We start from the raw sequence: 22,239 nt of genomic DNA, 5'->3' as shown, positions 1-22,239 counted from the left end.
AACCTCTCTGAGGAGGAAGCCTTAAGAGCGTTTTCCTTGCAGCCAGTGGGGGACCCAGAATGAAATGCTTGCAGTTGATCTCTGAATGCTGTGTAAATAGCTCTGGGGCAATTCACAAAGGCACCGACAAGTGCTCAGCAAGCTCGGAACACCAGAGCCCTTTCCTGGTCCTGCATCCCAGAGCTGGTCAGGGACAGAGATCCTCTCTGCCTTCCCCCCTGCCCCAGTCCTGGAGGGAGAGAAGGGGTGCTATTAGCATCTGTGGGGAGTTTCTAAAAATGTAAGGAACAGGGGCAGCTAGGTGGCGCAGTGGATAAAGCACTGGCCTTGAATTCAGGAGGACCTGAGTTCAAATCCAGCCTCAGACACTTGACACTAGCTGTGTGGCCTTGGGCAAGTCACTTAACCCTCATTGCCCCACAAAATTTTAAAATAAAACAAAAAACAAAAATGTAAGGAACAAACAGGTGAGACTAAGGGGATCTTGCGTAATCTAAGACTTCCTCCTTAGGCCAGTCAGAAGGCTTAGCCTGGACACTGTGGAGAAGGGAATGAATGAGTTGAGATCCTTTACCAGCCCCAGTGAGATGTAGCAGGAATGACTGAGGCCAGACTTGGAGCCAACAGACCTGGTTGGAATCCCACCTTGAACCCTTTCTAGGGGTAGGACCCTGGGCTTCCTGATCCATCCAGGGGGGCTAATGGTCTTCATGTCCTTCCCCCTCCCAGAGCTGGTAGAGATTAGAATGCTCTCCTACCTCCCTCCCCCGCCCCAGGCGGAGGAGAAAAAGTAAGTGAAATAACCAGGCAGGAAGCCTGCCTGGGTTTTAGTCCTGCCAATGCCAACAACCTTCCAGGTGACCTTCTGCGAGTTCCTTCCCTGCCCTGGGTCTCCCTTTGCCCTCTGTAATGAAGCAGGCAGATCCCTAAGAATCCGTGGGTCTCTCTGTCTCATCACGAACAAGTTATGCTCCACCCAGAACGAGGGTCCCGACGTCCGACTCCTGACAAGGTTAAGAGCAGCCCCACATACCTGCAGGTGGCCTGTTTGTTGCTAGGCAACTAGCAAGGCCTGAGCCAGAGCTGAAGGGGGGTGGGGTTCAGTGGGATGTTACCACCCCCTCTCTCCCCAGACACATTGGAACCCTAGGTCTCCAGCAGGGGAGGTGAGTGGGTGTTAATGCTGCCCCCATCTGCTGGCTGATGCCGAAAGTTCCACACTCAGCCCATGCCTGAAATCTAAGCTTCAGCCCTTGTGATCTGGAGCTCCTGACTTAGATGAGGTCTGCTTTTCATTTTCCTTAAACTTGGCATCTCTGACACTCTGGGGCTGGTGGCAAAGAGGTCGATGGGAATGAAGCCCTGATTGGAACCCGAGGGATGAGCTTAGGATTGGAGGGTGGCTCTGTGCCCTGCTCCCACCCCTGCCAGGGGGGAGTGGGCCCCAGGAGCCCAGGCTCACCACCCAAGTGGCATCCCAGGCTCCTCCCACTCCCTCACTGTCCCTTAGCTGTGCTACCTGCTCCCACATGGCTACCACCCACTGTCCTCCGCACCTCAGCCTGGGTGCTCTCACTACTTCCAGCCCCGCCTCCCTCCACTCTATGATCTTCACAGTTGCCAGACTCACCTTCCTAAAGCCCAGTTCTGCCCATGCCCAAAGGAAGTTTCAGTGGTTCCCTATTATTGCCTCTAGGAGAAAATGCACACTCTCCACATTGGCATTTAAAGCTCTTTACAACATGGGCGTAATGAGAGAGCCTTATTGCACCCCCTTTAACTCTGGCCTCCTCACTCTTCCTCACTATTTCCTGGATCTTTGCCCAGGCTGTTCCCCTTACCTGGAATGCCCTTATTCTTTCTCTCTGCCTCTGATAACCTCTGACCTCTTGCCAAATTGAGCTCAGGTGTTCCTTCCTACGGAAAACCTCTTCTAAATCCTTGAGCGTTCTTCTCTCTGTCTCTGTCTCTGTCTCTGTCTCTGTCTCTGTCTCTGTCTCACTTTTGTATTTTCACATTGTATCCCAGAGTAGAATGTGGCTAGCTGGGAAGGCCTTTTTTCAAACCTTATCTACTGCACAGTGTTGAATTGAAAACAACATTGGAGCCTTCTAGCAATGGAGAAGTCATTTCCCCTCCATTTCAGCTGAGGGGGCTGAACTCTAAGGCCTTTTCCTTCCTGGTCTCTGGTCCTAGGGTCACTATCCTCCTGTTAACAGCATCTCCCCATTAGGGCCCTTTGGAGGAGGAAGCACTCAGCTTTTTCTCTTAGGAGTAGAAGGCTCTGGGTTCAGGACATCCCCCAAACAGACCCATCTGATGGCTGCTTACTTCCCAGCCATGGCCCCGGGGCCCTCACTCTGAGTGGAACCCCAATTCCAAACGTGCTAGGTACTTGGGTATTGGGTGAGGAGTTGCTCTCAAGGGGTCCAAAGAGGGCTTCCCCATTCCAGGCTTCTAGGGTGGAGTATCTGGCATGGCCACTATCTGGGTCCACAATATCCCCAAAGGGCGTGATTTGGAGACAGATCCCATTTTCACGTGGCCCTGAAACTGAACTGGGTTGGAGCTCGGCAACTGCTCTATTAATAGCCCCCCAGCCCAGCCCGCTAGCCCCAGCCCCGGATGCCAGGAGTTGTGAGTCAGCAGCTAAAAATAATGGAGCAGGAAAACTCGAACCCCAGCGAGCCAGCCCTCCCTGTGGCTCAGGGCTGGGGACTGCAGGTCTGAAAGCCTAAGAGTTAGAAAGATGAGCATGCAAGGATCTGGGGTGGGAGGTGGAGGTGAGGCAGTTCATTTGGGGGCCTAGGGACTCAGATTTCCAAGTGGAGGGCTGGGAGCTGAGATGATCCAGAGACAGATGTACAGTGAAGACTTGGTTCAAAAAACAACTCCAAACGAGCCCTCCCCCAGACTGGGAACTGCTCGGTCCCTCCCATCACACACAGGTTCATCTTCCCATCATCTGCACCCAGAGCCTATGCCCATCCCCTCTGGCTACAGGACAGGCTACTTCTCTGTAGGGAGTAAAAACATTCAGTTGCTTCCCTACATATCTAATTTATTTATGTGAGGGAGGGAGGGAGAGGAGAGAGGAAAAGAGGAGGGATTGGAGATGAGCTTGGAGCCTCTTGAGCAAATTCAAACTCGCCCCCGCCAATCAAGAGGCAGCTTGTGCTGTTATGCCTACATCCTGTTGCCGTGGACACACACAGATGCCCTCCATTGAAGATACAGCCCTGTGGGTACCAGTGCTTCAGAGAGCATCTCAACCCGGGCAGAGGAGGAACCAAGAACAGAAGCCAAGTGTCCCGGCCAATAGCTCTCTTTCAGCCATCTTCCCCCTCTCCCCTCCAGCACCTTTTCCCCTTCCCCTCTCAGATAAGCTTGACATAGGAGTTATTGACTTAGGAAGGGAAAATGAACCCTAGGGGCAGCTAGGTGGCACAGAGGATAGAGCACCGGCCCTGGATTCAGGAGGTCCTGAGTTCAAGTTCGGTCTCAGACACTTGACACTTACTAGCTGTGTGGCCCTGGGCAAGTCACTTAACCCCCACTGCCCCACAAAAAAAAAGAAAGAAAATGAACCCAGCCAACTTGGAGGGGGCCTGAGAGGGTGCCCTTCCCTCAATTCTCTGGCTCCCTCTCCTCGGCCCAGTGAAACCTGTTCTGCTCTCTGGGCTGAATAGTTTTTGAAGGCCCCAATTTCTGGGAAAGGCTGAGTAAAATTTAGAAATGGAGGACTTGGAGGCAGGGGACCTGAGTAGGAATATCTTAAACAAACTCTTTCCCCTCTTCAGAGCCTCAGTTTCTCTGTCTATAAAGAGAAGTTTAAACTAGGTGGTCTCTATAACAGATGGGGAAACTGAGGTCCCAAGGGGCTATGTGACTTGGCTAAGGTCTCACAGAGTATCAGAGCGAGATTTGAACCCAAGTCCTCTGACTCCCCATCACTTTCTGAGCTCAGCTCCACCCTTTGTAACAGGAGAAGGTTGGACTCTGACGTCCTTCTTAGCTCTGACTCCTGATCCTGTCTCTTCCCCTTCTCGAACCCTTGCTGGCTGGCTGTGAGTGGCAGAATGGGGGCAAGGGGGCAGCCTCTAGGCTCTGGAGCAGTGAGCGCCCAGGCAATGCCGCTCTGCATGACAAGAGGCAGGTTGGAGCTATGGGCACTAGGTGGTGCTGTTATGCAGCTAGCTGAGGGAGGCGCCAGCGACGGGAGATGATGGCCCCAGCCCAGGTCCCTGATCCCACATTGTCCCCACCCCCTATAGCCCTGAAGACAAACGAGACGATGTGGAGGATTTGATTCATTGAACGACAGACAGGAAGACCCAGAGACCACCTTGTCCGCACCCCCCTGTGGTCCACAGCCCCAAGCAGCCAAAGTGGGTAGAGAGAGTGCTTTAGGATCCTCGGGGAAGGGAGATGTAAGAGTGTCTCTCAGCCACTCTTCCAGGGGTTCCTACTGCTGCCATGAGCAGGCAGTGCATACTCCCGCCTCGTCCCACCTGCCCACTGCCAGCAGGCAGGGTGGCAACCGAGTGCCCCCTGCTCACCCACCCACCACCTGACATTCCCTGTGTTCGCCAGCTTCCTGTGCCCAATCGCTCTCCATCCCATCCACCCAAAGCAGCAGTCCAGCAGCAGCAGCAGCAGCATCTTGGGCTCAGTGGTCAGAGGCCAGTGGAGGCAGGCAAGCCGGAGGCTACAGAGGGGGTGGGGTGAGGGTGAGGTGGCACCTCACTCATTCCAGCATGATGTTTATCTTGGTCAGCAGCACAGCAGTCTCTGAGACTGGAGGAACATACTAGGCATGAGAAAGGCTGTTGGAAGGGATGGTTGGGGGGGGGGCAATAGGGAGGCCAACAAATGAGTAAGGCCATAGCTCTTACCGGGTTGCTTTCTCTCCCTGGCACATTTCCTTTAGGGAGGGAAGGATTGTATCATCAGTTCAGGTACTCTGAGCTCTCCCCTCCCTCTAGCACTACCACTTTGGGGGTTACCCAGTAAAGTGGCCCAGGGCCTGTGGGGCTCCAAGCCCTGGTGGCACCTAGTGCTGCTTCCATGATACCACCGGGGGCTGAGAGGTCCAGAGGGGCACTCACCCCTGTAGGAAGAAGATCCAGAGAAGCAGCAGCACAGACACACAGTCTGAGACAGTCCAGATCATCAGGTAGGTTTGGGGGGGCTGTAGAGACATTTAGGATGCTTTGGGTGAGGGGGCGGGGCTTAAGGGAAGGCCGGGATGGCAGTGGAGGGGGCAGGTAACGCTATCAGGGAAGCCAACAGTCCTTACAATGAGCCAGACTGGATGGGACAGCTGCTGCAGCAGCTGGCAGGCATTGGTGGTGACCGAGGCAGCCCCAGCACACCAGAGCAGGGAGAAGAGCCACGGCTTGTTCACCACAAATAGGTTCACAGAGACGTTGTCACGCTGCAGGAGCCTGTGGGGGTCAGAGAAGGAGAAGAGGTGCCCCAGGTGTGGGTCATGGACCACAGACTCCCCGATGCCTCCTGGGCTCATGCCAACATCTTCACAGCTGAACTCCTTCCTCCTGAGTTCCCCCTTTGAGTTCCCAGCACCACCATTCATTCATTCAACCCCCTAGACTTGAAATCTCAGTCATCCACGACTCCTTCCCTCTCAACAGGCCATCAGTCACCAGATCCTATCAATTTTGCCCTCCTAAGAGCGCTTCCATCTTCTCCTTTTTGCTCTCACCTCAGTCTGGGACCTCATTACCTCTCACTAAAGCACTGCTGTGCCTCGAACCTCTTCCCCTCTAATCCAAGATGCCCCATTAATCTTCCTCCATCTCAGTCATGATCATCTCATTCCTTTTCTGAAAAGCCCTCAATGGTTCCCCATTGTCTGTCCTCCACCAACAATCTGGTCACACCTCTAACTTCCAAGTCTCACAGCTCCCTTACAAGAAGCCCTTTTTAGACTTGGGCCTGTTCCATGCAAGGCCATCCAAAGTCTAGAGGAGGGTAAAATGGGGACATGACCCATCCCCTGATTTGAAGGACAGAGCTACAGGGAGTCAGGGCAGAAGAGGCAGCACAGAGGAAGTGCCTTGAAGGAGGCTAAGGATTCTGAGGTGGGCAAAAGTGTGGAGGCAGCTGAATGACAAGTGGTCCGAAAGCTAGTTTATGAAGAGGAGCAACATGAATTGTGACTGCCAAGGATGGGGCTAGTCAGAGACGGGCTGAGGAGTTCGGGCCCTACAGGCAAGGGGGAGTCACCTTAGGAAGATTGGCAGCTGTGGGAAGGATGGATTGAAGAGAGAAGAGACAATAAGAGACTGAATGAGGAAGCTGGCTTTGGGTTAAGAGAAGCTGACAAACAGAAGGAAGAATTGATAGGATTTGTCAAATAAACAGAGGGTGTGTGTGTGTGGGGGGGGTGACAGAGAAGAAAGAACTCAAGGTTTTGAGCCTGAGTGACTGGAAATGGGGAGGCATCAGGGAAAGACCATGAGTTCAGGTTGGCGAGCAGGACGGTGCAATTCAGGACTGGAGTTCGGGAGAGAGATTAGTGCTGGGTCTAGACATTTGAGAGTCATCTGGGTTGGGACAATAATTCAGGCAATGGGAAATGATGGGATGGCCAAAGGAGGGTATAGACAGAGGTTCCAAGCTAGAGGCACAGGCAACAGCCACACTAAGGAGATCAACGATGAACCAACAAAGGTGACAGAAGTGGAAGAGAGTCCAGGGAAGAGAGAATGACTAGGGGGAGGTGTTGGACAACGTCAGAAATTTCTGAGAGGGCTAGGAGGAAGAGGAGACAGGACGGGCCGTTGGATTTAGCAGGTGACAAATTGCCTTGGCAGTCAGAAGCCAGACTGTCAATGTCCAAGAAGTATATTGTAAGGAAGCAGGGGCAAAGAGCATAGACAGCTCTGTCCCAGAGTTCTGATCTGTGAAAGGGAAGAGATATAGAGGGGATGGCAGGGCAAGTGAATTCTTTTGGGGTGGGTGAGAGCTGAGCATGCTGTTAGACAGTGGGGAAGTATGCCATGGATGGGGAACAACGGAAGATGAGAGAATGAGAAAATGAGGGAATAGTGTCCCTAATCATTTTTTTTTGGAGGGGCAATGAGGGTTAAGTGACTTGCCCAGGGTCACACAGCTAGTAAGTGTCAAGTGTCTGAGGCTGGATTTGAACTCAGGTCCTCCTGACTCCAGGGCCGGCGCTTTATCCATTGCGCCACCTAGCTGCCCCAAACAGAATAGGTCTAATCTCTTTTTTTTTTTCTTTTTCTTTTTTCTTTTTGAGGCAATTGGGGTTAAGTGACTTGTCCAGGGGGCAGCTAGGTGGCGCAGTAGATAGAGCACCGGCCCTGGATTCAGGAGGACCTGAGTTCAAATTCAGCCTCAGACACTTGACACTAGCTGTGCGACCCTGGGCAAGTCACTTAACCCCAATTGCCCCGCCCCCCCCCAAAAGACCAATGAGTTCAAGCTTCCCATTCCACAGAGGAAGAAATGGAAGCCAAGAGAGGGCAAGGCACTGACTAAAGAGTCATCCCCAACTGGAACCTTTTTTTGTGTGAATCCAAAGCCAGTAAGGGCAGCTAGGTGGCACTGCATTGGATAGGATGCCAGGTCTGGAGTCAGGAAGATTCATCTTCCTGAGTTCAAATCTAGTCTCAGATACTTCCTAGCTCTGGCTAGTTACTTTACCCTGTTTGCCTCAGTTTCCTCATCTGTAAAATGAGCTGGAGAAGGAAATGGCAAATAGCTGCAATATCTTTGCCAAGAAAACCCCAAATGGGCTCACAGAAAGTCGGACATGACTGAATAGCAAACAACAATAACAAAGCCACTGATCTTGTCATTGAACCATGTTATCTCCTTAAGGGTCACATGCGACAGCCAGAGGTCAGGGGCTCCCCAGGGGGGACTGCTGTTTCCCAGCTGGCCTAAGCCTTACCCCAAAGGCAGGAATGCCCATAAACTGGGCGCTCCTAAGTTGGGGACAGGCTTACTTATATTATCTTTTAACTTGTCATCATTGTGCACATCTCTCTCCAGCTCCTCTTCCTATGAAATAGTGCAGTATAGTGTAAAGAGCAGGGGACCTGGGTTCAAATCCTACACATGCCACTAACTACCTCTGTGACCTTGGACAAGTCACTTCCCCTGTCTGGGTCTCAGTTTCTTTCTCTGTAAAATGAGGCTCTTGGACTAGATGAAGGCATGGAATGGGGCCATAGTTCTCTTTGATAGTGTCTGGCAAAGGTCCATGCATGCTCTAGATAGCTGTTAATGAATGGGGATGGCAGAGATATAGCCAAGCAGTCAAGATCCCGTGCCCTCTATCCCAGACTCTTGGCCCTCCCTGAATGGCTCCTCCCATCTAAGTAAGGCTCACTTGATGTCTGTCAGTGGTAGGTCCTGGTAAGGCAGGTTGAGGAGCTGGGGCCGCTCAGTCCCATTCTCCTTTCGATATCCATACACTTGGCGAAGTCCAGGTGCTCGGAGTTGTACCTCAGCCCGGTCTTCATCTGGCAGCCACAGTACCTGGAGTTTGGTGAGGGGATAGGAAGATTTCAGGGGGTGGCACCCTGGGGCAGGGGACAAAGAATGAGGGAGGGGCATCAGGACAAGCCGGGACGCCCTGGGGCAGGAAGCAGGGATCTCCCATCGAATGCCGTGGCTGGGGCATGTGGCTGCAGGGGCACAAGGGGAGCCTGAGATCCCAGCTATCTCACCATGGCCTGGGGCACCCCAGCCCTCAGAACAGCATCCAGGGTGCAATTGACGAAGGCATGGTGGTACGTGTGGTTGGGTGGGGGTCGTCGCAAGTCAAACATGATGGAGAGATTGAGGGGAGCAGCTGCCACCAGCAGCTCAGTCAGCGATGGCACCATCTGGTTCTCGACTTCCTGCTGCTCAGGGCCTGTGAGTTTCTTGGCTCCCCAGAATGGCTGCCTCTACAGCGGAGCACGGGATACACAGTTCAGACACTGGATTTCGGAGAGCCAGTCCTCTCATTTTACACACTGCAAAACTGAGGCCCCAGGAGGAAAATGACTTGCCCTTAGCTCTTAGTACATGTGAAACTGAAAGCTGGGCCTCCCGAATCCCCTGTGCCAAGCTGCCCGAGCAGGGCCCACTTCCAGCTGACCCTCCGTCAGGGCCTCTCCTTCCTCCACTTGCTCCTGGAGGTCATCACCCCCTTACCTCCAGGAACCAGGTCCCTGCATTTAACTGCTTCAGTTCGGCCCAAGAGAAGTCACTGCTGTGTCCTGCAGCTCGGGTGGGGAACACAGAAGCCACATTGGTTGTCCTGTCCAGGCGCTCGTCATGCATGAGGAAGGGGACTCCGTCGGAGCTGGGAGCACAGGGCATGTTGGGGGAGGACCAGCCTGCTCCCTCCCACCCCGGCATCTCGAGGCCATCCTCAGCCCTCTGCCCTCCAGACAACCTCCCTCACCTGACCATCACATCTGTCTCAAACACAGAAGCCCCACACTCGGCGGTCTTCCGGAGGGACATCAGTGTGTTCTCAGGGGCCAGCTGGGAAGCAAAGTTGGCGTGTTTGTAAGTGTGTATATGGATGTGAGGAGGGGGTAGGGACAACTGTGGCTTTCTCCATGGTGCAAACTCACCATGGGAGCCCCTCGGTGCCCCACCAGCTTGGGCTTGGGGGGGAGTTGTCTGGACTCCATTAGGCACGGTGATGAGATGCCCAGGGGTGCCAGGTAGATAGCCAGGGCTGCGCCAATAAACAGGAGTAGTAACAGCACCTTGGGGCCTGCGGGGAAAGGACAAGGCCAGATGAAATATGACGGGATGGCAGGGGAAAGGGCTCATGGGAAGGCTGGGCTGGTACCTCTTCTCTGAGACCTGTAGAAGGCATCAGCCACTGGCCAGGCCAGGAGGGTGAGCGCAATCACTGCTCCAATATGCAGAAATGGGGCTGTGGCCTGGAGGTAGGAGATGGGAAGTGAGCAGTGGCCCCCTCCGCAGCCCCCCAATCTCCCAGGCTCCTTGCTTTCCCTTCTGGGTCCTTTGCTTCCTATGTGTGGGCAGATGCCCATCCAATGGGGGACAAATGGCTGCTCACCTGCAATGACAAGCGAAGGCTTCTCCACTCCTCCTGCCATTGGATTTCCAACCCCACCAGGGCAGCAGCCACTAGCAGCACAGTCAGTGACAGGAGCCCCTGAGAATACAACCATACATGTGGGGGTGGGGAAGCTTTACCACCTCAGCCTCTGGCCCCCTGGCCTGTGCCTTACCTTGTGAAGCCAGTGGAGGTGCAGAGGCTGCCCACATAGATGAAGGAACAGGGCCAGGAGCTGGGGACAAAGCGGGCAGGAACAGTGAGTGGATCGGAGAACGAGGCTTCCATGGACCCCAGGGTAACCTTGGGAGCCTCTTCTCCTCTCTGGGTCTCACCTTCCTCCTCTGTAAAGTGAAGGGGGTTGGGCTAGGTGCTCCAACTCTCAGAACCTAGGAGCCCAGTGATCTATGAAAGAAGAAAAGGGGAGACCCAGGGGAATGGACTGGACCAGCTGAGCTCAGACCTACCAGCAGCAGGGAGGAATATATGACCAGTACAGAGGCAACGGGCAGCAGCACGAGGGACCAATCCAGCCAGTGTCCCCAGTGTCGAAACAAGAACCTGGGAAGGGAAGGGCCAGGGAGGTTTCCAAATAGGGAAGGTCCCATGAGAGTATTCCTAGGTGTGGCAAGGGAGGGCAGGGGGAAGAAGGGGACACAGTAGAGGTCTTTCAAGGGGACCGCGAAGGGGCTGTGAGGAGGCATTGGTGAGTGGGTGTTGAGGTTTGTAAGGTAGTTGGCTTATTAAAGAACTGGGCTGGGGTGATGGGGAAGAGGGGGGACTGGCCAAGGAAACAGGAATTCTGAGTCCATTTGGGAGTGGGGGTTTGGGGGGGCAGGGAAGGGGGAGTAGGGGTCAGGTCCATGACACACTCATTGAAATTGTGTAGATCATTGAGCAGAATAAGCCCGATGTACAACCAGCCCAGTGACAGGAGGAAGGTGGTGGACAGGAGGCCAAACCAGAGACAGTCACACTGCAAAGGGGCAGGAGGGAGCTGTACTCAGTCATGGAGCCCCAGGACCTTGCCTTCTCACAGGGAAGAGGCAGCTGAGGTTCCCTCGGGCCCCTGGCACTACGGTGCCCAGCCCTGCCCCCAAGTGATTTTCTGGTGCTCCCCACCCACACCCACTAGGATAGGACACCTTGCTGGTAGGCATCTTCTCTTTGGAAGGTTTCTTGCAGTGACAGCTGTACAGGCCGAGGAGGCAGCGGGCCCACACAGAACAGCAGCCGGGAGACTCTGCCATGTTGAAGGCCTGACTAGGTCCTAGGGGAGGGGACATAGCCTCTCAGGCTGATGTGCAATTGGCCTGCCTCCCTCTCTCAGGAGATGAGCATCCTGAAGGGCTGGGCCTGAGTCAGGGGAATGCTCTTCTGCCAAAGAGACTGCCCCAGGGTACAGGCAAGGGACCCAAGGATTGGGTGGCAGCTCTTCCTCCTCCTCCTCCTCCTCTTCCTGGGGGTGGACAGCTGAGTCTGGGGCAAGTCTTCACACTGAAGTGGAGCTGACTTGGGTGGGGCCACTCAGTATAGCAAGTTGGGGCAAGTTTGGCTAGAGAGGAGATAGGTTCCACGTGGGAACCCTCCTCCTCTGAAACCTTGATCTTCTGATCCTTGGCCCAGACCAAACCAAGACAAGGAGTCCAGTTTAGGTGACCCACCAGTCGCTAGGAATGGCATGTTCCACCTCACCCAGAGACGTGACTCAACAGCCCAGCCCTGCCCTACGGCCTCTCAACCCTGCCCTGTCCTGTCCTCCTCCCCCTCCACAGAAGGCTGCAGGTCGGAGTCAAGGAAGGCTTGGGAGGGGGTTGTGGAGAGGGTCGGCTCCTAGTCGCTGAATCAGGCCCTCAGCACCTGGAGAGGCTGCCCTGGAAGCCTGGTGGGGCCCGAAGTCCTGCCAAAGCCAGTCACGAAGCAGCTTCCCTGCCCCTCTCCCCTCCCCTCCCCCCACCCAAAGGGCTCCACCCTTCCAATTGGCGTTGGTTGGTGGGTCGAAGGGCACCGAACATCGGGCTGGGTGTGTTGGGGAAGGGGTGATAGTGGGAGGGGTCCGACTTGGGACTGGTCCCTCCGCCTTCCTTCCTGACCCCCAGGCAGGGGTTGGGGGGACTAATAGGAAGGCAGGCTCCAGCCTGGGCTGGGGGCGGGGTCTCTGTCCTCCGGGTGTCGGTCGGAGTGTATGCATGCCCCAAGGGGACAGGTAGGCTCAGGTGCGGGTCCCCAGTCTGTGAGAGGATTGTGGGTCCCGGAAAAGTGGCCCCCGTCCCTCCCGTCCTAGGGAAGCTGGAGATTGAAAAGGTGAGCCAGGAGAGCCTCCACCTCGGGGCTCTTGGCCGCCCCCCACTCTCCACTCCGCCCTAGGGCGCCCTCCGGGTGCCGCCCCTGGAACCCTGCCGGCCACGCCCCCAGTGACCCCCGACCTCCCGTGATCCCACTCCTCCCCCAGTCTCACCAGCCCCCCTCCCGACAGCCGCCGGCAAACCCCCAGGCAGCACCCCCAGCCCCCAAGAGGCTGTCCTGTCCCGGAGTCGGGGCTGCTCTGAGCCCGAGACAGTGCTGGGCTGAGAGCCTGCTGGGCTGCGAGCCTGGCCGTCTCCCTTCCTAATCCCTTAGTGTCCCGGAGCCCCCCAGCCATCCCCAGCCATCCCCAGCCATCCCCAGCCCGGGCCACCAGCCGCACACCTGGTCTTGGCACAGCTGCCGGCCCACGGAGACTGCTCTTCTTGGGGGAGCGCGCGCGTGCGCGGGTACACACACACACACACACACACACACACACGCACACAGAGCACACACACACACAGAGCACACACACACACACGCGCTCCCACGTTCCTTGCTCTTCAATCCGGGTGGGTCTGCCTCCTGCCGCAGCCTCCTCCCGCAGCCTCCTCCTCCTTCTCTTCCTCCTCCTCCCTCAGCACCCCTAAGTCACAGGTAGCAACGCTATTGCTGCCTACAGGCTGCTGGGCAGGTCACGGGCTAGGGCCGCTGGGCACCCAGCCTGCATGCACCGTGCTGGACTGTGCCGCAGGGAGAAGGAGCGAGGGAAGGTTCAGGCAGTAGAGGATGGAGGCAGCAGGGAGGATGGAGCGAGAGCAGGAGATCCGTCTGCCGGCCCAACGGCTGTCCTATCGGGACAGTCAATGTGGCTCAGGGCTGTCTGAGGAATTCTTTTGTGTTGCTGCCTCCCCTTTCCTCCTCCCGCCCAGTCCCCTACGGGCCAGGCTTTGTCCTGGCTCCAGGAGACAAGGGTTCGCTGAGGAGGGGGGCTGGCGGAAAGCTGGGGGAGGTGGCCACAACTTTTGCAACTTAGCAGTGAAAGGAGGGGCCCAGGGTAGGAAGTGGGGGGGCAGGGTAGTGAGGAAGGCCAAGGGTGACAGTTGAGGGGTTTGGCAGCTGGAATCCCCCTTGGGAAAGATGAGGGGAGCCTGGACATTTTTTAACTCCCAGTCCTCTCCTTCAGGATCTCTGCCCCCATGGGCATGCCAACACAGAGCTGGCTGTTAATCTCTGTGCCCAGTACCCTTTCCCATAGTGGGTCTAGGTTTGGATTGGCGAGGGATCACTCCCCATACCCAACCTGCTGGGGAATAGTTGCTTATGAGACCTGTATCTCCTCCTCCCCACACTGAAGAATGAGTCCATTCCAAGAGGCTGGGGAAGCTGGTAAAGACAGCAAGGGGTCCTGGTGGATTTTCTGAAAGTGCCCAGTGGGCATTCGAGCAATTCTGCTCTGAGGTGTTGGAGGGCTTGAACACCCCACTCCAACTTGAGGCACAAACTATGGGAAGAAGGCGTGGCTTCTCTGGGACCAAGAAGGTCCACAGCCTCCTTCCACCTCATCAGCACTTTGAGCTGAGAGAAGAAACCCTGCCTAGTGCCAGGGGCCCAGCCCCCTTCCCACTCCTATTGTGTCCTGAGAGGCCCAGGCTGGCAGCCCGGGAGGCTCCCCTCTTTCCTTCCACATTAAAATGCAGAGCATCTGACTGCTTGCAGGCAGGGGGTTGGCCCTCACTGTCACCTAGGCTTTCCCCTAGGCCTCACTGTTCATCAGCCTCCTTAGCTTTGAGGGGAGGAAGAACCCTTTGGGTCTGGCCAAGTTAGGGTTGTGTTAGGGCAGAGTGCCTTCTTTCAAAGCCCTTGAGAAGGGGGGAGTGTACCCAATACCGGGCTTGAGAAGCTTCCCCTTAGAGCATGAACTGGAGCCAGGAACTTGGAGCCCTTTCTGCTTTGGGTTTTCCCTGCCAGGCTATCAGTTTGGGGGAGGGGAGGGTTTGTTTGGGAAGACTTGCACTGAAGAGAAGAGAAACCTTGAGCTAGGCCCCGCCCCTTCCCTCCTACCATGTCAATTTCTAAGACAGGCCTGACTGGGACTGCAGGTACCTCTCATTTCAGAGGGCCTCCTTTTTTCTCCTCCCTGATGGGAATATAGCCAGGGAAGTGAGTGTTTCTGGCCATGGCAAGGACCTAAGCTCTTCCCCTTCCCTGTCTTTGATTAATTGGGTCACATCAGTGAAGAGCTAAGGGATCATCAAGTTAGAGTTGGAAGGGAAGGACCTGAGATCATCTAAAGCCAACTTCTTATTTTACAGATAAGGCAACTGAGAACCAAAGAGGTTAAGCAATTTGCCTCAAGTCACACAAGCAGTGATTAGCAGTTGCTAGGACTTCATCCTTGTTCCCATTCCATCCTGTCTTCTCCCACAGATTGGCCCCACTATTATGCTCACTCATTAATCTTTTTTTTTTTTTTTGGTGGGGCAATAAGGGTTAAGTGACTTGCCCAGGGTCACACAGCTTGTGTCAAGTGTCTGAGGCCGGATTTGAACTCAGGTCCTCCTGAATCCAGGGCCGGTGCTCTATCCACTGTACCACCTGGCTGCCCCTTTTCTCATTAATCTTAAATCTTTCTGTATAGACTGACTGCTTCCTTGCTGCCTACACACCCATGTCTTCTCTAATCCTTAAAAACTCTCCCTTGATGCCCACGAATTGGGGAGTGGCTGAACAAGTTGTGGTATATGAATGTAATGGAATACTATTGTGCCATAAGAAATAACGAGCAGGCAGATTTCAGAAAAACCTGGAAAGACTTATATGAACTGAAGCTGAGTGAAGTGAGCAGAAACAGAACAGTGTACACAGTATCAACAATATTATGTGATGATCAACTGTGATAGACTTAGCTCTTCTCAGCAATACAATGGTCCAAGATAATTCCAAAGGACTCATGATGGAAAATGCTCTTCACATCCAGAAAAAATTGATTGAACCATACTGTTTCTACTTTTTTGTTTTTTATTTTTTGAGGTTTTTCCCTTGTGTTCTGATTCTTCTCTCACCGCATGACTAATGCAGAAATATGTTTAATGTGATTGTACATATATAACCTATATCAGATTGCTTGTGGTCTTGGGGAGGGGGGAGGGAAGGGAGAGAGGGAGAAAAATTTGGAACTAGAAATCTTATAAAAACCAATGTTGAAAACTATCTTTACATGTAACTGGAAAATAATAAAATACTTTTATGATTTTGTGATAAAATAATGGGATTTAGCAGATACTCAAAGGCCCACCTGGAGATTAATCTAAACTGATTGAATTAAGTGAGAGTGATTGACTGCTGATTAGCCTACTTCAAGTTAACTAGATTGTAAGCACATCTGGCTGGCCCTTAAGAAGGTATTGTTCTCAGAAGCTAAAAACTTTGAACTTAACTCGAGACCACCTTCAAGTCCAGTGAACCAATGGATTTGGATGATGCCAACCAATCAGCTTGAAGCAGTGTGTAAGGACCTCCTGTGCTCTAAATTGGCCTCTTTGCAACATCTCCCCAGCCTCCTGGTTCTGCCCTATGGGGCCAAGTTTTAATCCCTCCTCCACCAAATGCTTATTTTTAAAATTTTTAGTTACTTCATTAGCTATTTCTCAATTACATGTAAAATTTAAAAATAATTATTTCTTAAAATTTTGAGTCCCAAATTCTCTCCTTTCCTCCTGCCCCTATCCCCGCCTTGAGAAGGCAAGCAATTTGATATCGATTAAACATGTGAAGTCATGTAAAACATATTTCCATATTAGCCATGTTGCAAAAGAAAGCAGACAAAAAATAAAACAAGAAAAATGAAGTTTAAAAAAGTATGCTTCAATTTGCATTAAAATTCATCAGAGGGGAAGCTAGGTGGCGCAGTGGATAGAGCACTGGCCCTGGATTCAGGAATACCTGAGTTCAAATCCGGCCTCAGACACTTAACACTTACTAGCTGTGTGACCCTGGGCAAGTCACTTAACCTCAATTGCCTCACCAAAAAAAAAAAAAAAATTCATCAGTTCACTCTCTGGAGGTGGAGAGCATTTTTCATCACAGGGCCTTTGGAACTGTCTGGGATCACTGTCTTGATCAGAGTAAGCTAAGTATTATTGTACAATATTGCTGTTACTTTGTACAATGTCCTTTCCTGCTTCCGCTCACTTCATTTTGCATCAGTTCATTTAAATCTTCCCAGGTTTTTCTGAAACCACCCCATTCATCTTTCTTATAGCAACAATAGTATTCCCTCACAATCCTATACCATGACTTATGGCAAAATTTGGTTGTCTGGAGATGTTAATCAGTATCGCATGCCAGTTTCATAATGGCATGCTTGCCTGGTTTCTGGATAATGGATGATGCTCCCGCACTTTCCCAGTCACCAATGGAGTGAAGCAAGGCTGTATGCTTGCTCCCATGCTTCAGCATGATGTTTTCAGATGCCTTCAACAAGGACAAAAATGGCATCGAAGTCAGTTACCACGCTGATGGCAAATTATTTAACTTGAAAAGACTACAAGCCAAGACTAAAGTGCAGAGAGTTTGGTGCACGACTTTTTGTTCTGCAGACGACTGTGCACTCAATGCAGCCCCTGAGGCTGAGGTGCAACAGATTGATTCTCTATTTGTACTAATTTTAGCCTAATAATTAACACCAAGAAAACAGAGGCTCTCCACCAGCCAGCACCACACCATCCATATGTAAAACCACTGGTTACAGCAAATGAAGAAGTTTTGAATTCTGTGGATAAGTTCACTTACCTTGGCGGTATACCTTGCAGGTATATCCACATAGATGATGAGGTTTGATGCATGCATGGCCAGAGCTCGAACTCCGCGTTTAGCAGGCTCCAAAGGAAAGTGTAGGAGAGAAGAGGTATTAAGATTGCCTAACAAACTGAAGGTCCACAGAGCACTTGTGCTGACCTCCTTGTTGTATTGCCTGTGAAACCTGGACAGTGTACCAGCATCATGCCAGGAAACTGAATTGCTTCCATGTGAATTGTCTTAGGAAGAAGGTACCGGACACTGAGGTCCTTTCTTGAGCTAAACTGCCAAGCATTCAAACCCTCTGCAGAGAGCACAACTCTGATGGACTGGCCATGTTGTTCAAATGCCAAAAGTACATTTGCTTAAAAGACTAATTTACAGAGAAGGCACAATGTTCACATGGAGATCAGAAAAAGCGATACAAGGACACTTTCAAGGTCTCTCTGAAGAACTTTAAAATCAATTACAAGACATGAGAAATATTGGTACAGGATTGGCCAGCATGATGTGTGTTCATCAAAGAAGGTGCTGTACTCTGTGAGCAAAGCAGAATTGCAGTAGCTCAAAAAAAATATGAGATGCCCAAATTTAGAGACATCTCCACTCCAAATGTTTATATGGAATATTTGTGTCAGACCTATGATAGAACCTTCCAAGCTTCTATTTGGTCTGATTAAGCAGTTGGACATACTGTACATTGATCCCACCATAGCAATGTCATTTTGGTCCTCTTGAACTTGTTCAGCCATTCCCCAATTGGTGGGCATCCCTTTGATTTCCAATTCTTTGTCACCTCAAAGAGATCTACTATAAATATTTTTGTACAAATAGATCCTTTCCCCCTTTCCTTGATTTCTTTGGGGTACAGACTTAGTAGTATTGCTGGGTCAAAAGGTATGCAGTTTGGGGCAGCTAGGTGGCGCAGTAGATAGAGCACCGACCCTGGAGTCAGGAGAACCTGAGTTCAAATCTGGCCTCAGACACTTGACACTTACTAGCTGTGTGACCCTGGGCAAGTCACTTAACCCCAATTGCCTCACAAAAAAACCCAACCAACCAAACAAAAAAAGGTATGCAGTTTTTTTTTTTTTTTGGCTTTTTGTTGGGCAATGGGGGTTAAGTGACTTGCCCAGGGTCACACAGCTAGTGTCAAGTGTCTGAGGCCGGATTTGAACTCAAGTACTCCTGAATCCAGGGCCAGTGTTTTATCCACTGCGCCACCTAGCCGCCCGAAGGTATGCAGTTTTATAGCTTTTTGGGCCTAGTTCCAATTTGTTCTCTAAAATGGTCGGACTAGTTCACAGCTCCATCAACTGCATTAGTGTCCCAAATTTTTCACATCTCTTCCAACATGTCATTTTCTGTCATGTTGGCCAATTTGCTAAGTGTGAGGTGGTCTCTCAGTTGTTTTAATTTGCATTTCTCTAATCAGCAGTGATAAAGTGCATTTTTTTTTTTTTGCAGGGCAATGGGGGTTAAGTGACTTGCCCAGGGTCACACAGCTAGTAAGTGTCAAGTGTCTGAGGCTGGATTTGAACTCAGGTACTCCTGAATCCAAGGCCAGTGCTTTATCCACTGCGCCACCTAGCCGCCCCCAAGTGCATTTTTTTAATGTGACTATATAGTTCTGATTTTTCCTGTTGAAAAGTGCCTGTTCCAGTTTTCTGATGAAGAAACCAAAGCTATCTATTCCCATATGAAAAAATGCTCTAAATCTCTAATGATTAGAGAGATGCAAATAAAAACAACTCTGAGGTACCACCTGACACCTATCAGATTGGCTAAAATGACAAAAAAGGAAAATAATAAATGTTGGAGAGGCTGTGGGAAAATTGGAACACTAATGCATTGTTGGTGGAACTGTGAACTGATCCAACCATTCTGGAGAGCAATTTGGAATTATGCCCAAAGGGCGATAAAGCTGTGCATACCCTTTGACCCAGCAATACCACTTTTGGGTCTTTTGCCCAAAGAAATCATGGAAAGGGGAAAGGGACCCACATGTACAAAAATATTTATAGCTGCTCTTTACGTGGTAGCAAGGAATTGGAAGTTGAGGGGGTGCCCATCCATTGGGGAATGGCTGGACAAGTTGTGGTATATGAATACAATGGAATACTATTGTGCTGTAAGAAATGATGAGCAGGAGGAGTTCAGAGAAACCTGGAGGGTCTTACATGAGCTGATGATGAGCGAGATGAGCAGAACCAGAAGAACATTGTACACAGTATCATCAACATTGAGTGTTGATCTACTGTGATGGACTATATTCTCTCACCAATGCAATGGCACAGAAGAGTTCCAGGGAACTCATGATAGAAGAGGATCTCCAAATCCAAGAAAAAAAAACAAAACAAAGAACTGCGGATTATATTATATATATATATATATATTATATATTATAGATGCTGATTGAACCATATTATTTCTTTTGTTTTTGAAGCTGTTGTTTTTTTTCTATTTTGAGGTTTTTCATCATTGCTCTGATTTTTTCTCTTATAACATGACTAATGCAGAAATAGGATTAATGTTATTATGTGTATATATATATATATATATATATATATATATATATATATATATATATATATATATATATATATATATATAACCTACATCAGATTACCTGCTGTCTAGGGGAGGGGGGAGGGAGGGGAGGGAGGGAGAAAAATCTGAAATTGTAAAGCTTGTATAAACAAAGGTTGAGAACTATCTTTACATGTAAAGGAAAAAAATAAAATACTTTATTAATTAAAAAAAAGAAAAGTGCCTGTTCATATCCTTTGACCATTTATCAACTGGGGGATGGCTCTTATTTTTTATAAATTTAGCCCAGTTCCCTATATATTTGAGAAATGAGGCCCTTATCCGAGAAACTTGATATAAACATTTTTCCTCCAGTTTTCCATTTTCCTTCTCATGATCTTCTCTCTCTCTTGTTTGGTCATAAACTCTTTCCTTATGCATAGATCTGCCAGGCAAATTTCTCCATGCTCCCCTACTTTATATCGCCCTTTGTGTCTAAAATGATTTTATCTATTTTTAATCTTATTTTGGCATACAATATAAGATGTTGGTCTATGCCTAGTTTCTGCCAAACTGCTTTCCAATTTTCCCAGAAATCTGTCAGATGTTCAGTTCTTTTTTTTTTTTTAAGTGAGGCAATGGGGGTTAAGTGACTTGCCCAGGGTCACACAGCTAGTAAGTGTTGTGTCTGAGGCTGGATTTGAACTCAGGTCCTCCTGACTCCAGGGCTGGTGCTCTATCCACTGCGCCACCTAGCTGCCCCCAGAAACTCAGATCTTTGGATTTATCAAATACTAAATTACAGTGGTCATTTACTACTGATTTGTGTACCTAATCTATTCCACTGACCCACCACTCTATTTCTTAGCCAGCACCAGACTGTTTTAATGATTAGTTAGTGCTTTGTAATATAGTTTGAAATCTGGCATGGCTAGGCTGTTTTCCTATACATTTTTTCAGATTTTTTTTTGACATTCTTGACCTTTTGTTCTTCCAGATGAATTCTGTTATTTTGTCTAGCTCTACAAAATAGTTCTTAGGTGGTTTGATTGGTATGGCACTGAATAAGTAAATTAACTTATTTAGCATTATCAATTTTATTATGTTGGCTTGGCCTACCCAAGAGCAATTAATATTTTTCCAATTGTTTAGATCAATCTTTATTTGCATGAAGTATTTTGTGATTATGTCCACATAAATCCCTAGGTTTGTCTTGACAGGTAGATTCCCAAATGTTTTATATTGTCTGCAGTTATTTTAAATGGAATTTCTCTATTTCTTTCTGCTGGACTTTGTTGGTAATATATAGAAATGCTGAGGGTTTGTGTGGATTTATTTTATACCCTACAAGTTAATTCTCTGAAGTAAATCATCATATCTGCAAAGATAGTTTTATTTCCTCATTGCCTATTTTTATTCATGGGTATTGTATTTTGTCAAAGGTTTTTTCTGAATCTATTGATAAAAATTATTGTTTTTGTCACTGATGTGGCCAATTTTTTTGTTCTGTTTTTTAGTAAGGCAATGGGGGTTAAGTGACTTGCCCAGGGTCACACAGCTAGTAAGTGTCAAGTGTCTGAGGCCAGATTTGAACTCAGGTTCTCCTGAATTCAGGGCTGGTGCTTTATCTACTGTGCCACCTAGCTGCCCCTGATGTGGCCAATTATGCTGATAGTTTTCCTAATACTGAACTAGCCCTGCATTAATGGTATAAATCCCACCTGCTCATAGTGTATGATCTTTGTGATATATCGCTATAATCTCCTTGCTAGTGTGAGAAAATAATGAGATTTGGCAGACACCCAGGGGCTCCACCTGAAGACTGATTTGGAATAGATTAAATTGAGTGAAACTGAGAGACTGACTGAGAACCTACTTAAGGTTGATTAAATCAAGACCACACACCTGGCTGGCCCTGAGTGGGGTGTTGTTCTCAGAGGCTGTGGACTACAACATCAACACAAGACCACCCTCAACCAATCAGCTCAAAGGACGGCCCCTTCTGGGGAGGGAGACAGGACTGTGATCACCAGCACCTGGCCCACATCATACATCTCTCAAAGAACCTTAGGAGGATAGAGATGGGGATGAACAAGCTCCTGCTATGAGCAAAAGTCTAGCCATAACACTCAAGTGGACTTCATTTTGACCCGAAATGACAACTCTCTGACACGGTCATCCCTTCCCGTCACTGCCTCACCTCAAGTAGGAGGAAGCAGGAGGTGAGGCTGGCTCCCTGGGTCTGTCTCTTTCGTTCCAGAACTTTGGGTTGGTGGCTGAGGAAAGGAGAAGGATCCTTGTCCATTCTGAACCCTAAGTTAGAAAGGTTTTCTTTCTCAATTCTCTGTACTCCATGTGTTCTATCTTTACTAACTTCTAACATACTTTAATAAATGCTTAAGGCCCCCAGCCTCATACACTTAACAAGCTGTGTGACCCTGGGCAAGTCACTTTAACCCTCATTGCCCTGCAAAAAAAAAAGGGGGGGCAGCTAGGTGGTACAGTGGATAGAGTACCAGCCCTGGATTCAGGAGGACCCGAGT

The 22,239-nt window shown here is 50.2% G+C and overlaps 1 protein-coding gene across 1 annotated transcript; it reads right to left on the bottom strand.

Moving 5' to 3' along the window:
- Window positions 1–4,584: 4,584 nt before the first annotated feature.
- On the bottom strand, window positions 4,585–11,966 carry GDPD2 (glycerophosphodiester phosphodiesterase domain containing 2). Its single transcript, XM_043974219.1, has 15 exons — window positions 11,227–11,966; window positions 10,954–11,057; window positions 10,549–10,642; window positions 10,257–10,316; window positions 10,082–10,180; window positions 9,848–9,941; window positions 9,624–9,769; window positions 9,449–9,531; window positions 9,196–9,346; window positions 8,724–8,945; window positions 8,384–8,532; window positions 5,300–5,447; window positions 5,109–5,191; window positions 4,896–4,924; window positions 4,585–4,797 (listed from the first exon to the last, which is right to left on the bottom strand). Exons 1-15 carry the CDS (start codon window positions 11,365–11,367, stop codon window positions 4,748–4,750), a joined length of 1,653 nt encoding a protein of 550 aa, XP_043830154.1. The 5' UTR covers window positions 11,368–11,966; the 3' UTR covers window positions 4,585–4,747.
- Window positions 11,967–22,239: the final 10,273 nt, after the last annotated feature.

Source organism: Dromiciops gliroides, chromosome X (assembly GCF_019393635.1).
Source record: "Dromiciops gliroides isolate mDroGli1 chromosome X, mDroGli1.pri, whole genome shotgun sequence".
Lineage (NCBI taxonomy): Eukaryota > Metazoa > Chordata > Mammalia > Microbiotheria > Microbiotheriidae > Dromiciops > Dromiciops gliroides.
This window is presented reverse-complemented; position numbering and strand designations above follow the sequence as displayed.